This window comes from Nothobranchius furzeri, chromosome 8, assembly GCF_043380555.1.
Source record: "Nothobranchius furzeri strain GRZ-AD chromosome 8, NfurGRZ-RIMD1, whole genome shotgun sequence".
Classification (NCBI taxonomy): domain Eukaryota; kingdom Metazoa; phylum Chordata; class Actinopteri; order Cyprinodontiformes; family Nothobranchiidae; genus Nothobranchius; species Nothobranchius furzeri.
This window is the reverse complement of record NC_091748.1, coordinates 47,822,500-47,837,632: the sequence shown is the minus strand read 5'-3', so window position 1 is coordinate 47,837,632 and position 15,133 is coordinate 47,822,500. Positions and strand designations below refer to the sequence as shown.

General features: G+C 39.6%; 2 protein-coding genes across 7 annotated transcripts in view; one reads left to right on the top strand and one right to left on the bottom strand.

Moving 5' to 3' along the window:
* Nucleotides 1-4,860: 4,860 nt before the first annotated feature.
* LOC129157495 (uncharacterized) lies at nt 4,861-12,685 on the bottom strand. The gene is made up of 16 exons (XM_070554089.1): nt 12,607-12,685; nt 9,142-9,310; nt 8,991-9,040; nt 8,810-8,913; nt 8,534-8,724; nt 8,309-8,450; nt 7,574-8,224; nt 7,392-7,469; nt 7,013-7,185; nt 6,814-6,933; nt 6,691-6,738; nt 6,527-6,610; nt 6,361-6,416; nt 5,550-5,613; nt 5,365-5,473; nt 4,861-5,245 (listed from the first exon to the last, which is right to left on the bottom strand). Exons 6-15 carry the CDS (start codon nt 8,361-8,363, stop codon nt 5,423-5,425), a joined length of 1,380 nt encoding a protein of 459 aa, XP_070410190.1. The 5' UTR covers nt 8,364-8,450; nt 8,534-8,724; nt 8,810-8,913; nt 8,991-9,040; nt 9,142-9,310; nt 12,607-12,685; the 3' UTR covers nt 4,861-5,245; nt 5,365-5,422.
* Nucleotides 12,686-13,318: 633 nt separating this feature from the next.
* The window catches only part of LOC139071536 (gastrula zinc finger protein XlCGF57.1-like), a 73,316-nt gene continuing 71,501 nt past the window's right edge, over nt 13,319-15,133 (top strand). For 5 of the 6 annotated variants that reach the window (XR_011521389.1, XM_070554083.1, XM_070554086.1 and 2 more), the window contains exons 1-2: nt 13,319-13,594; nt 13,738-13,851. Coding sequence is in view for 2 of the 6 variants with exons in the window: in XM_070554086.1 (XP_070410187.1) it covers nt 13,842-13,851 (10 nt within the window). In the remaining 4 variants the exon portion in view is untranslated. Of the gene's footprint in view, nt 13,595-13,737; nt 13,852-13,937; nt 14,020-15,133 lie in introns of all 6 variants that reach the window. The other variant, XM_070554084.1, reaches the window with a different exon arrangement.

The window sequence follows — 15,133 nt, the reverse complement described above, 5'->3', positions numbered from 1 at the left end:
ATTCTGAATAACTATATAGCAGTCCATTCTCATTAAAGAGCTGACTGACTAGTATAATACCTTTGTTGAACCATTTTTCATAAAAAAGAGACTTGTTCTTATAGACAATATTATAGTTGTTCCAGATATAACATCTCTGTGGAGAGAAGTTGTGCTTGTAAAGCATTGCCCATGCTAAAAAAACCTGTTGGTGAAAGTTGGAGAGTTTAATTGGAATTTTCTGTATTTTGTAATTACAGAGCAGAATAAATTTTAGGCCACCTAATTGTGAAAAGACATGATGAGGAATGAAATTCCATATGGAAGTAGGGTTTTTGAGATAATGCTTGATCCAATTTATTTTAAATGTATTATTGAGGGAGCTAAAGTCTATAAAATTTAAGCCCCCTTTGTTGTATGAATTTAAAACTACAGACTTACGGATGTAATGAGTTTTTCCTCTCCAGAGAAAATTAAATAACATCTTGTCAACAGATTTACAGAAGGAGTTATCTACGTGTAACGATTGAGCAGCATAAGTTAAACGAGAAATGCCTTCCGCTTTGGTGATCAGAACTCTGCCTTTTAGAGAAAGATCTCTTTGCGTCCATCGGTTGAAAACCTTCTGAGTTTTTTCAATGAGGGGAAGAAAGTTTAACTTCCCTCTGGCTTCTCTATCTTTAGTGATATGAAAGCCGAGATAAGTGACTGAGAGTTTTACAGGAATGTTACAGATTACAGGAGCAGAGCAATTATGAACTGGAAGCAGTTCACATTTGTTCAGATTAAGAATGAGGCCAGAAGCTTTGGAAAAACTACTAATAAAGTTAAGTGCAACTGAAACCTGTGATGCATCTGCCAGAAACAGAGCTGTGTCATCTGCCAACTGACTAATTAAAATATGATTATTAGCGATACTAATGCCTTTAATGTTACTGTGTTTAATGTGCAGATTAAGAAGTTGGGCAGCAAGAAGAAACAGATAAACAGAGAGGGGGCACCCTTGCCGTACTCCCCGCTTTAAATCAAACCTTGGGGATGTGCCATTGCTTAATTTGATAGAACTATTTCCATTATTGTACAAAGTTTGGACAGATTTACAAAAGAACTGACCAAAACCAAACTTTTTTAGGGCTTCCATTATAAAATCATGCTCCAGGGAGTCAAAAGCCTTATAGAAGTCCAAGAAAAGGACGAAGCTATCGTCATGAACTAACTCAGAATAATCTAATAAATCTAATATCAATCTAACATTATTTGAAATATGTCTATTACGCATAAACCCCGACTGACTTTCATCAATAATAGAGTCAAGCACTGATTTCAGCCTCTTAGCAAGTACCATCGCAAAGATCTTATAGTCATTGTTCAGTAAAGAAATAGGTCGCCAGTTGTCCAGTAGGAGGCAGTCTTTCTTTGGTTTAGGAATGAGAGCAATTAATCCTTGAGTTAATGTAGGAGGTAAGGAGCCTTTGAAAACACTCTCAGCAAAAACTTCCTTTAAAAATGGAGCTAGGCTCTGAGAAAATTGATTGTAAAATTCTGCAGTAAAGCCATCCGTTCCAGGTGATTTGTTTATTTTTAGCTGGTTAATAGCATTAGTAATTTCCTTCAGTGAAATAGAGGCATCACAAAAATCGGAGTCAGCTTCAGAAATCTGATTAATATTAGGGACAGAATTAAAAAAGGTAGAAGCTTCCTGAGAGCAATATCTTGAGCTGTAAAGATCACTATAAAACTTGGCGCAATACTGAGAAATTTTTTTTGGGTCATCAATGATTGTTCCATCAATTTTTAATTGCTGAATGGAGTTAATTCTAGATTGCTGCTTTTCTAGGCTAAAGAAATATGCAGAGTTCTGCTCGCCCCCTTCGAGCCACTTGCGGCGAGATCTAACAAAGGCACCTTGCGCTTTTCGTTTATATATCTCATCTAACTTGAGCTGCTGATTGGTAAGCTCCAAGTGTTCTGACTCAGTGAGTGCATCTAATGACTTAGAAGTTAGGAATGCAATTTTAAGTATAGTGTCGTTTTCCTCTAATCTCCTTTTTTTAGCTAAATCACTACTATATTTTCTAAGGAATTTTGCAATTTCGTACTTCAATAACTCCCAGTTAATGCTAAAGAGATTTTCATTTTGAGCTTTGTCCCAATATAGTCGAATGAAACGCTCAATCTTAGAGGTCACTTCCTTGTGTTTAAGGACTGTACTGTTTAATTTCCAATAAGAGGTTTTAGGAGGACCAAGAGAAAGAGAAGGAATGATAATTTGAATAGTCTTATGATCAGATAGGGGTGCTGGTAAAATATTTGTAATCACATTTTTCAAATCCTTGGATATAAGCCAGAGATCAATGCGAGACTGCTTTGATAAAGTTTTGTTGCTCCATGTATATGATCTCTGTAGCGGGTGAGTATCTCTCCATGTATCAGTTAAATCAAAGCTTTGTAAGAATGTCTTCACATAAATATTAGGGGAGCCTTCATTCCTTGAAGGCAGCCTATCCAGGCGATTACTTAACACAGTATTAAAATCCCCGCCTAAAACTATAGAAGCTTTCGGGTATTTAGATAACCAGTAAAGGAGACGTTCTTTCAAATTATCAAAAAAAAAACATGTTCTCTGCTTGCGAATTGAAGCCATAAGCATTAACTGTAATATAACTTACACCGGCAACCTCTAGGACTAGCAATATGTAACGACCGGTTTTGTCACGTTCAGAATTTAAAACTTTTCCACTAAAGCGGTTTTTCAAAATACAAACACCGGCTGAACGCTCCGACCCATGAGACAGCCACAGGTCGCCCCCCCACTGTGATTTCCAGAAGTTGGTGTCCTGTTCAATTGAATGTGTTTCCTGTGCAAAACAAAAGTCAGTATTAAGATGTTTGCAGTATAAGAATATAGCCTTTCGTTTTAGATGGTTTCTCAAACCTCTTGTGTTTAAAGAGATAATAGACAAAGACATAAGGAAAATAAACAAAGTACAATAACAAGACCAGAAAAACTAGCACGTATGCGAAAATAGATAAAGGTCTCAACAAAGCACCAACCTGAGTCTGAGAACAGCAAACCTTATAAAAAATTGTGAACATGTGCTACCAAATTCAAACAGGCTGTAAACATTACAAAAATGTCGCTTAGCTAGGAAAGTCTATTCAGCGTCTCAGGGAGGAAGAATTTCCTACCTGGTGGTTGCAACAAACAGACACCACTGAAGGTAATCAGAAGTGAGGAACAGAAAATCATTATTTTAATGTTTAGAGCAGCAGGAACTCCGAGAGGCTGCAGGCGCATCAGTGAGTTTGCGGCTGCTGCGCAGGGGCAGGGGGAAGAGGGCTGAAGTAGGATGCAGAAACTACCGTTGTTAAAAGAGATGTGTTAACTTAGAAAATGTGGGCGCAATTTTAATTGTCAAAAACTCCAGCGAACCTACCCCCAAAAGGATCTGGCTGCGGCCGCTGTGGAGCTCCACAGCAACCGGAAACACGTGACCTCCACAGTAGCCGGAAGCACGTCACCACCACAGTAACCAGAAAAACACGTAACTTTACTTAAATTGACTTTGACCAAATTGCGATTTTGTTACTATTGATGCTGCTGAGAAATAAAAAGCCCCTGTGTGAAATGTATGGTTGTAGTAGTGTGTCTTAGCTGTGGAGCTCCACAGTAACCGGAAACACGAAAGAACTATTTACGCGTTACCATAGCGATCAGAGAGCATTAAGAAGCGTGCCCGTCTCAGAAAAGTGTATAAAGCATGTAGTGAGGGTTTTTTACAGTCTTAACATCTATAATAATTGTAAAAAATAAAGTTGGCTACTTCATGGATTTCACCTACCGCGGGTTATTTTTAGAACGTAATTCCTGTAATAAACGAGGGACTGCTGTATTATTAATAGTAGAGTCTGGGACATCTAATTGATTAACATCAACATAGATTATTATGCACTATTATTTTTGTTCAACGGTGATAAAGTCCTAATGTCTTCATGATAGTTCCTTTTTTTCCCCATCTGAGCATCGGGGAAAAGGCTGTCTTGCAATTGTTGAGGTCACTAGTGTGTGCCCCATTTCTTCCAGGATCACTCTCTTTATAGGTTTTAATGGACTCCTAGTACTGTGAAGTGGTTCCATGGTACAAAGGCATTGTATTCCAAGATCTGGGAGACTGTAGAAATGAGCAGTGATGTCCTTCCTACCATCTTTCCAGAAAAATAAGTGATCTGGAAGCTGTTAGGCTTATTTACAGCAGAAGCACTTTCTGCACCTGCATAAACTCCAGGACACATTTACTAACAGTGTTTGTTGCTGTATGTGCTGCAGCTTTGATTTTTTTAATAATATATATTTTGTTAATATTTTGGTTATGCTGTCTTGTTATGAAGTGTACAAGAGTAAAAGTGTTTTTAGCATGTGCTTCAAAGCTAAGTTTGACTGGGAAACTCAAAGCTCAATAGTCTATATCAACAGAAATTCACTGCAGCCTATGTAATATTTGATGCATCATAATTTATTCTACTCGATCTTGCAAATACATATTTGTGTGGCAATGTCATGCACAACACACATAACTATCAGATCCTTAAAATCAAACCCGTGTCATTCTTTTGGTCCACTGCAGTGCAGCAGTCAAAAAAAAAAAAAAAAAAAGAATAAGTGAATCTTGAGTGAAGTGGCCACAAATGGCCAGGATAGAGCCCAGAGTGCTAATGTTTAAAATGTATACAGTTATTATTGATTACAATTCTTTACTGTTAATATCAACAATAAGCTTTTTATTTTGAAATTACAAGTATAAAAAAATGCTGTTACATTTACATTTAATGCTGTTACACTGTAATCCTTTCTTATAAGTATGGACACAGAATCAAGTGAACAACATTTTGAAATAAGTTTAATTGGAATTTTGTACTATACAAAAACAACAACAACAACATATTAAACAAACAAACAAACAAACAAACAAACACAGTCAGTGCCTTCATTTGTCCATTACATGTCAAACATAGCACTGACCCTTAGTCCCTCCTCATCAGCACATGCTTTCAAAAAGAGCTCCATGTCCTCTGCAAACAGAAAAACAAACAGGAACATGTCCCTTGCTCCAGTGTCTTCTTCCTCTGACAGGTCTCTTAAGACCCTCTGCTGGTCCCCTTGATTTAAGGACAGATATTTTGGCATTGTTACGTGTCCACGGAAAAGTGCCTTATTTTGGACAACCCACTGCACAGCAGGACGCAGATCTTCAACAACTGCTGGCTCCTGTGTCAGGCAAATGGGGATAAAAACACAGCTATTTCTCTGTTGCAGAACAGTTTTTTAACAGTTATTCAAATGTCACTTACCATGTAATTACACTACTGTTTAAAGTGAATACTGACCTGACTGACTTCCTGGAACTTGCACTTTTTCAGTCTGAAAATGGGCACGTGTTGTCCTTCAAGCACAGCTTTGGCTTCCTCTCTCCAGTGTGCAAATAGCTTGCCAGAGCTTAACAGAAAATGTTGATATTGTTAAGGAGTGTAAACTTTAACACAACATAGAACAGAAGTCAAAATATAAATACCTCCTTCAAGTCAAAGCTGTTTTTTTCTGACCACTGCCCGGGAATGAGCTTCACTGCAAGATTCCTTTTTTTCAAGACAGTTACATTCACAAGTTAACAGACATCATCATGATGGGTGTGAAATGTTTATTGCTAATAGCACCAACTGTAACTACAGGCCTTAGGAACACGACCTCAACAAAACAGCATAACAGAATGAAAAAGTACAGTCACATGCTCACAGTTGGTCAAAATAAAGCATTTTCAGCTTTAATTTGAGGTTGGCATATTTTATAAACTAATATTTAATGGTGTTTTATGTTAAACTAAAATATTTGAAGACCCTATTTATGTCTGAAACTCATCTAAAGACAGCATCACTGACTTGATCAGAATGTGAAGATGAGAAATAGAATAAAATGTTGAAGCATCGTGCTGATATAGTTTATAAAAAAAAAGCATGTGAGTGTACTGTATGTGTGAACACTCAAGATCAGCAGAACATGATCATGCACTTAACCTGGAACACTGAACAGGTTCCCGAAAATTCTGGAACAAACCAAAAATGCTTATAAAAATGTGACCGCAAAAGTGAAACATATTGTTGGCCACCAAATCCTGCCTTGGTGTATAATGGGTCAAGAAAGAGGATTTCTCTTTTAAGTGGCTTCAGTACCTAAAAGACAGTTAGCCATGACTTCAAACCTGAAAACAATGTCATTGCAAGCGATCACAATCAAAGACTTTTGAAACTGCGTCATAAAAGCTTGAATACATCTCAGACACATAGCAACATTCTAACAGTTTGTACGTGTCAAAAAACAAGACTTACACACAACTGGAAATGAGCAGGTGTCCAGAGAGGGTGTCCATCCTCTGAGCATCAGTCTGAAACAGAATTTTATTTTGAACTATTCTGTATATGAACTCTCACCAAAGTTATAAAAAAATAATCTTTTGGATTACTTGCTTGTTTCTTTAAAGGACGGTACACTTACAGGAAAGGACTGCAATGGATCACAGCCATAGGGTGCAAGCCAAGTCCGGGTGACGTACAGATTTCCTATGTAAATGCGTATCCCCTGGAATGTAAAAACAGCACATTTAAAACAACAACTCTTTAAAGTAAAGCTGGACAATCATCCTATACAACAGACAGTACCTTTGACTGAACAATTTTAGTGATAAGCTCAAAACAGCCATTTGCAATCTGAAACAGAAAAAATCATTTAAAAAAATCAAAGTACACTTTATTATTTCATATTCATAGAAACAAAATACTTACAGTCGATTCCATTTCTTTGTTTAAACCCAGTGTCCAAAAATCTGCCCGCGTGAGGCATCCAGAAGACGTTTCAACAATCAGCTCATCTTTGGGTCTGCTGATGTCCAGAACATAGTTGAGCTAAAAAAACAGAGAGGTCATAGACTGTGGATGACAAAATCAGATAAGCACGTTGCGACATCTGAAAACTTTAACATACAAGCTGTTGTTGGCCAGGGTGCGGTACAAAACACCATGATGAACGGCTGGCCAAAATGTTCTCAGGCTTTGTCAGAGCTTCGCACGGTGGTCCACACAGGTCAGGAAACGTTGCATCTGTTGACCTTCTATTGGCTTTCTTGTTGTCAACTCCTTCCTGAGGATCTGTAGGGACTTTAACAGTTTTCAGACAAAACACTGCATAGAATGCATATTAAATGCATACAAATGCAAGAAAAATAAGCACTGTTTACAGAAGGAAATTCATTTGAAAAAGCAGATAAGTTCGTTTACGAGCCCGCAACTACAACAAGATAATGAATGCAAGATTATTATTTCACCTATATATGACAATCACTATTCAAAATAAGAAATTTTACCAGTGTCACCAGACATTGAAGGTGCTGGGTTCAACACCGTTTCTGTGGTTTCTCTGGGTTTACTGCACACCTGTGGGGCTAGGTACACAAAGAAAACAATACAAACACGTCACACAGATAGGAACAAATCTAACATGTGACCAATGGTAGCGTTCTGGTCATGAGACAATGCATGTACTTACCTACGACAGCTTGACCCAGTGCCGACAATGAGATATTGATCTTTCCAAGTCGACCATGTCTTAGCTGCCTCTCCAGAAGTTTCTTGTTGGTGACAGTGTTATAATGATGAGTTATATTTCTCATCGTAAACACGTGTGTGGATGGACTCATGTTACTTAAAAAGTAATTGTTTTTCCTCATGTTTGCAAAGAACTGATCAACAACTTGACTGTTCAGCCAGCCTTTCAGCTCTGGGACAAGTTGAATTCTGCGTAATATGTCCTTGGGATCTTTTGTATTTCCCTCATGAAATCTATCATACAGGACATAATGGTCAGATGATCCAGTGACAGGATGAGGATTTTCATTTACACTATCCATCCTTTCATGTAGCCATGGAAGATTCACTTTCAGGCTTCCATCCTGTGCAGCCTTGACATTTTCCTCAGTGGGCTCAGCCAGTCGACCTTCATGTGGATGAAATGGCAGTTTATCAGGAACCCGCAAATTGGTGTGTGCCACCAAACCCCTCGCAAAATCGTAAACACAGACGTTTGGCATGTGCTTCCAGGACAGGAGAAGGTCAACAAAATCCCGGGGACTTTCAGCACGAAGATTAAATTTAACGCTGTATACAATGCCATGTGGACATAGTATTACAGACCATCCTCCTGCAAGCAAAGATTTAAAAAGTTGTTTGTGATTGTAATTACATATTTTAATGCTACTTCTAATAATCGCTAAGTGATGCTTACCAGAGGCACCCCATATGCTTTGAAACACCTTATCATATGTCTGCCTGCTCTTCATCTTCTCCCTCAGTCTGGTGATGAGATCAAAGCGGGAGCCTTTGGAGTCGATGTTGCATGCTTTACACAATTTTCTCACCACTCCAACCTGACAGTAATTAGGGAAAAATGTAAATGGAACAACCCCTGAACTTTATGTCACATCTTCTGAAAACATAAAAGCAATGTTACCTTTTGTTTTGCGAGTTCATCCAACAGACGGTCTTCTGTGACACCGCTAAGCTTTGCTTCATGTGAAGAGCTTATTCCTACTTTTTGAAACTCTGTGTTAAGCACAATGTCACTTGTTCGAGTTTCATTCCCGATCCATGGTGCCCAGGACGTGTAACTTGGTAGAACTGAAAATAGATTCTTCGGACCACCTACAGAAAATGGCATGTTTTTAATTACAATCTAAATTACTTTAAAACACTGAATGACTTTCAATAAGTTTTTGCCATCACTCACTTGGAAAAAAAACCCACGGCTTATCATTTCCAGGTGAACAGAGTTCCAAAAACCTTCAATGTCATGTTCACCATTGAAGTCTTCCGGGGCTTTGAGGTCACTCACTATAATAAATTTACTCATAAGAACATGCACATAATGTACACAATGAACTATGAACACAAATGTACATTAAACTTACCTGCTAACTTGAACACCCCTTTTCTGTGTAAGTCCATAACTACCACTGAACTGTACAATGTCAACAGCAACTTTTAAGTCAACAAAGATACTGCAGAAGTGCTTAAAAAGTGCATATTTATAACTATAAAGTATTTTTAATACAAACATACCGTTGAAATGCAAAGGATTTTTCATATGCACACTTAGATGCTTCTCAATCTTTGCCCTGACAGTAGGGCTGGAAGTGGGGCACAGAGGGCAGTGAAAGAGTCCTCTGCAGCACGTGTTGCATTCCTGCAATTCTGGCTTTAACCCCGAATTCCAGATTGATATGTGCATCTAAAACAGAGAGAAAAACAGATAAACACCATATACACATTTAAGTTCAGGTTTTAGCAGAAATAACACATTACAGTTAGCATGTAATAGATTTGGGAGGAAAATTCTTGAAAAAAACAAACATTTTACAACACACTTTCATTTGTGAGATATGTTTCTATTGACATATAACAGTCAATTGAACAGGGGCTAACTAAAATCGGGGCAATAAAAAAGCTGTACAGAATAGAATAACGAATACAAGTATTGATAAATATATAAATCTGTTTGTGACGAAATGTACGGTGTTGACGCTAAACTAAGGTGTCAAAAGTGCACACGTTCCTTACTACAGTTTAGATACCTCTGTTTAAAAATAGTCAAATAAAAGTAGAAGCATTGACTCGACTTTTTAGTCAAGTGGAAGTAAGAATTACAGGGTATAAAATATAATTTATGTACAAAATCCTGAAGTAATCTTGCGTCCAAAGCACGCGTGCGTGGGGCTGATTTACAAATGTACGAATTACAAAGTACAGACACGCGTGCTAAAATGTGAGAAGTAGAAGTATAAAGAAGTATACAGTAGGCACAAAAAAGTACAACAGTAAAGATACCAGAAAATTCTACTTAAGTACAGTATTGAAGTATTCGTTATTTTGCATCTCTGACGCCAACAATAAATCATACTCTAATGCAAAACGTGTTTTTTCTTCTTCTCGCCCACAGAAGCCGTTAATCAAACTCTTTTACTTAAACCAGGCCCAGGAAAAAGCATATCTGTGTTTCTCTGCCATTGCGCATGATGGGAAAAAACAATTAAATAAGAAGGAACAGCAGGACCGAGCGCAATTTGTGGCAGCGGCAGCGCTTGTGGCACTTGCAGTGGCAGCTCTGATACTTCCGGGTGGTGCCACGGCTTTTAGTGGCACCCGCGGCTTTTAGTGGCACTAGCCACGCCCCCTACCACTGCTGCCATTACACTTCCGGGTGGTGCCACGACTTTTAGGAGTAAGGTCTAGCTGCGGACATTGCCCAGGAAAAACGTTTTTCCTGGGCAATGTCCGCAGCTAGGTATTATTGGATTATTGACTTTTAGTGGCACTAGCCACGACCCCCTACCACTGCTGCTCTTGACTTTTAGTGGCACTAGCCACGCCCCCTACCACGGCTTTTAGTGGCACTAGCCACGCCCCCTACCACTGCTGCCATTACACTTCCGACTTTTAGTGGCACTAGCCACGCCCCCTACCACGACTTTTAGTGGCACTAGCCACGCCTCCTACCACTGCTGCCACGGTACCTGCGGCTGTAGGGACCTCAGTAATTGCAGCACTTATTGCATCATCGGCCTCATCATGCCAACGTTTTTATTTTTTACTTTATTAACAAAATCAAAACAAACAAGGCTGTCACCGAAAATATTTGAAATATTTCAAGCGGTTTACAAATGCGTTTCCCAGTCACTTCATGCATATACAGTGTAATGCAATCAGAAGCGTTAATGCATTTATTTTTTCCATCATTTTTGTTGCTCCCCCAGACGAATCCGTGACAGATCTAGTGGAAGATCCACAGACACTTCCGGGTGGAAGACCGGCGGTGGGTCACCGGCCTCCGGTACAGAGTCAGGAAAAGCAGGGGAGCACCAGAGCCAGATGGAGAGCGCCAGAGCAGTTCTCAATTTCTGAAATAATTTATGACAACTGCTACCAATGTGGATTGTGGAATAAAAAGAGATAAACGGTTAGTTTTCTCAATATTGTCATTGCAATCGGGGCAGATACCGCCATCTGCCGGCTTAAAATGGTTATTGCAGTACATTTTAAACTTTTTTTAAACTATTTCAATCTTCGTTTTCACATACATTCAGTTTACAATGTAACCTACATTCAACGTACTGAAGAATAAAGCAAATAAAAATGACCTCAGTTGAGGAAAATAAAAATTACATTTAGAATTTGCAACAATTACCACATGACACTACACCATAAAATAAATCATGATGCAAAATAATAATAAATTAAAAATGAAATATCATCAACAAACAAAAAATGTTCAGAGGTTAATATTTCAGCATTATATTTCAAACATGTATGATTAATTGGACTGTAATTTAAAGAACAAGAAACTCAGACATTGTTTCGTACTACTCATAAATCCATATGCACAATACAAAACTTTATTGTTGTGAAACCACAATATCTATTAACAATAAACTACATCCCCAAATCCGTTGTAGTGACAAAACAGCCTTTTCACTCCCAAGTTGTTTAAAATGTACTGCAATACCATTTTAAGCCGGCAGATGGCGGTATCTGTCCCGATTGCAATGACAATATTGAGAAAACTAACAGTTTATCTCTTTTTATTCCACAATCCACATTGGTAGCAGTTGTCATAAATTATTTCAGAAATTGAGAACTGCTCTGGCGCTCTCCATCTGGCTCTGGTGCTCCCCTGCTTTTCCTGACTCTGTACCGGAGGCCGGTGACCCACCGCCGGTCTTCCACCCGGAAGTGTCTGTGGATCTTCCACTAGATCTGTCACGGATTCGTCTGGGGGAGCAACAAAAATGATGGAAAAAATAAATGCATTAACGCTTCTGATTGCATTACACTGTATATGCATGAAGTGACTGGGAAACGCATTTGTAAACCGCTTGAAATATTTCAAATATTTTCGGTGACAGCCTTGTTGTTTTGATTTTGTTAATAAAGTAAAAAATAAAAACGTTGGCATGATGAGGCCGATGATGCAATAAGTGCTGCAATTACTGAGGTCACTACTACAGCCGCAGGTACCGTGGCAGCAGTGGTAGGAGGCGTGGCTAGTGCCACTAAAAAGTCGTGGTAGGGGGCGTGGCTAGTGCCACTAAAAGTCGGAAGTGTAATGGCAGCAGTGGTAGGGGGCGTGGCTAGTGCCACTAACAGGCAAGAGCAGCAGTGGTAGGGGCGTGGCTAGTGCCACTAAAAGTCGTGGCACCACCCGGAAGTGTAATGGCAGCAGTGGTAGGGGGCGTGGCTAGTGCCACTAAAAGTCGTGGCACCACCGGGAAGTGTAATGGCAGCAGTGGTAGGGGGCGTGGCTAGTGCCACTAAAAGCCGCGGGTGCCACTAAAAGCCGTGGCACCACCCGGAAGTATCAGAGCTGCCACTGCAAGTGCCACTCGTGCTGCCGCTGCCACAAATCGCTCCTGCTGTCTCTCAGAAGGAATGTTGTTGTAACGCAAAAAAAAGTGGCAACATGATCACTGTAAGAAAACCAGAATTATGAAATCACTAACGGCGAGTTTATTTAAGAAAGACTGTCCCAACCTTTGCAAGACGTCCGCGGTATCCATGTGTTTATTGCCATTGTGGTGCTCACATGCTTCCGGCTACTGTGGATGTCACGTGTTTCCGGTTAGTGCGGAGGTCACGTGTTTCCGGTTACTGTGGAGCTCCACAGTGGCCGCAGCCAGACCCTTCTCACCTACCGACCGACCCCCCGACCCCCCCCCCCGCTTCCGGCGTATGACGTCATCAACGACTAGTCGAAGTCGACTCGACTTTCATTACTTGACTGTCGACTGAGGAATATTTATTCTAAATAGAAACGTCTGTTTTACTTTTGCCCATCAGAGCTCAGTGAGTGGAGAAAACAAGAGCGTCGCCCTCTGATGGCCTCATTAAGTATTACATGAAGCTATAATGACTAAATCAGCACTTTCCCAACACTTTTTATTTGCTTCCCAGAGCTGCTAAAAAATAAAGGTAACGACATCAGAAGTTTCTAGCACATTCTTTATAGAAAGTAAGATTTTTTAGTTTGTTTGAAGTTCATAAAGAATAAAACTGGTCCGATTTAGATTAAAAACATCATAAAGGAAAAAGTATTTTACTTGTTTTTCGTGGCTTTTGAAGAGATCACCTAAAATAATAAAAATATAACATGTTATGTGTGTTTTATTAGTCCCATTCTGAACACACAGGTGTATTCTGCTCCAGCAGGTGGCGATAGTGCACCTTTACGCTAGTCACCGACCACCGGAAGAAGCAGAAACCGGAAGCTGCTAGCAGAGCTAGGTTGTTGTTGTTCTAGTGTGAGGAGAATGTTTGAGACTCTGCAGTAAAAAATGTCTTCACTTCAGTCTCTGGGAGAGTTGATCAGCTAAAGCGACTAACTGCTGCTGCTGCAGAAATCTTCTCACCAGGCTGTGGAAACTTTCTTCTCCTCCTCAACAATTTGGTGGAGTTCTTTCCAGAACCAGAGAAGATATTCTGCGGTCTTCGTGACAATCGCAGCTCCAGAATCAGGTTGTGGGTGAGAAAAGCTTTTCTCTAGACTTCCTGCCCTCTGGGTCTGCTGCTGTTCCTTTGGCGAGAACCAAAGCGTTGGATCTTTAATCTCCTGCGTTGTTCTGAGGCAGCATCTTAATCAGCTCTCCTGCTTTGTTTCTATTGCAGCTGTTAGCTAAACACCGGCTAAAGAAAACCTGCTACCACTTCAGGATCATCCATCAGCTGGGACTGATTCATCGTATGTTCTTCACCACCTGGACCTGGACAGCATGGACACAGGTAGGGCTGCCACCTTTTAGATATGTAAATAAGTAAATGAGTTGGAGAAGTGGTTTTTCTCTTAGACAGCTGTGTTATTCACACAGGTGTGAAACATCTGTAAAAGCCAGATCTGGTGCAGGAAAATGGCTGAACAGGGAGTGGGGATACACTTTTCCTTCTGCGGTTGTAAGTGATAATAATAATAACAATAATAATAATAATAATAATAATAAAAGTAGTAGTAATAATAATACCGTAAATCCTCTAATACAGGCCAGGGCCTGTATTTTACTCAAGCTCCAGGCCTTTATTGGAAGGAGGGTCAGAATTTGAGGCAGGCCTCAATTTCTATTTGAGCAAAATGAACTACCGGTAGAATGAATTAAAACGGGGTGTGTCTATTTGAACCTATAAAATACTAGGTTCATTTATTGAAAATGTACAGTTACCATAACGTGGTACGGTTTGCATATAAAACATTAACAACAAGGCTAAATAACAGTAGGGAAATACTGTATTGTAACAAAACAATAGCAAACATACCTGTAATGCATTTTAAACGTTATTAAATACCGGTATTAGAAAAGGCAACAGCCACCTTACAGCTTCAAAGTTGAATCGTTTCGTCTCGTTTGGGTTGTAGTAAAAATAAAATAAAACCCCTCAAATTCAATTCAATCTTTGTCCAGTTTAAAGTAAAAAATAAAATACCGGTAATCCAATTCAGTTTAATCCTCATCCAGTTTGATGGGTTGATGTTAAAACGTTTAGCAGCTTGCTCCGTTCCGCAGCATATATCAGCACGATCTCTTTGAACTTGATATCAAATTTTCGGCTTCGCACCTGCCATGATTAAAATTACCCTCGTGGTCTATCACTGGCAAATCAAAAGTTAGAAGGATGACACAACCGCCCCCCTGTGGTACTTGCCTGTTACCACATTCCACCCAGCCACAATTTAAAAAAACGGCCATTATTCACCTCCACCGACTCCGACACCGGCCAAAATGTGATACCCGGCCGTTAATTGAATACAGGCCAATATCAGAGGATTTACAGTAATAGTAATAATAACAACAATAATAATAACAATAATAACAATAATAATAATAATACATTAAACTTTAGGTTACTGTCGTAACCCCGGTTCTCTGAGTAACATGAGTGAGATGTCTCACTATGGGATACGCCCCTCCGCGGATTCCTCAGAAGCACTTATCTCAATACGCCAATCCTGATTGGCCAGTGACTGTGACGTACGCGTCCCCCTGCTACTATAAGTAGCAAGCGTCCCAACGTA

Excerpts from the sequence above, each read along its gene's own strand:
- LOC129157495 (XM_070554089.1), bottom strand. The coding sequence starts at position 8,363 with ATGAAGAGCAGGCAGACATATGATAAGGTGTTTCAAAGCATATGGGGT. Across the intron at positions 6,739-6,813 it reads ACAAAGAAATGGAATCGACT|ATTGCAAATGGCTGTTTTGA; the intron begins GTAAGTATTTTG and ends TTTCTGTTTCAG. Across the intron at positions 5,474-5,549 it reads ACAGCTTTGACTTGAAGGAG|CTCTGGCAAGCTATTTGCAC; the intron begins GTATTTATATTT and ends TTTTCTGTTAAG.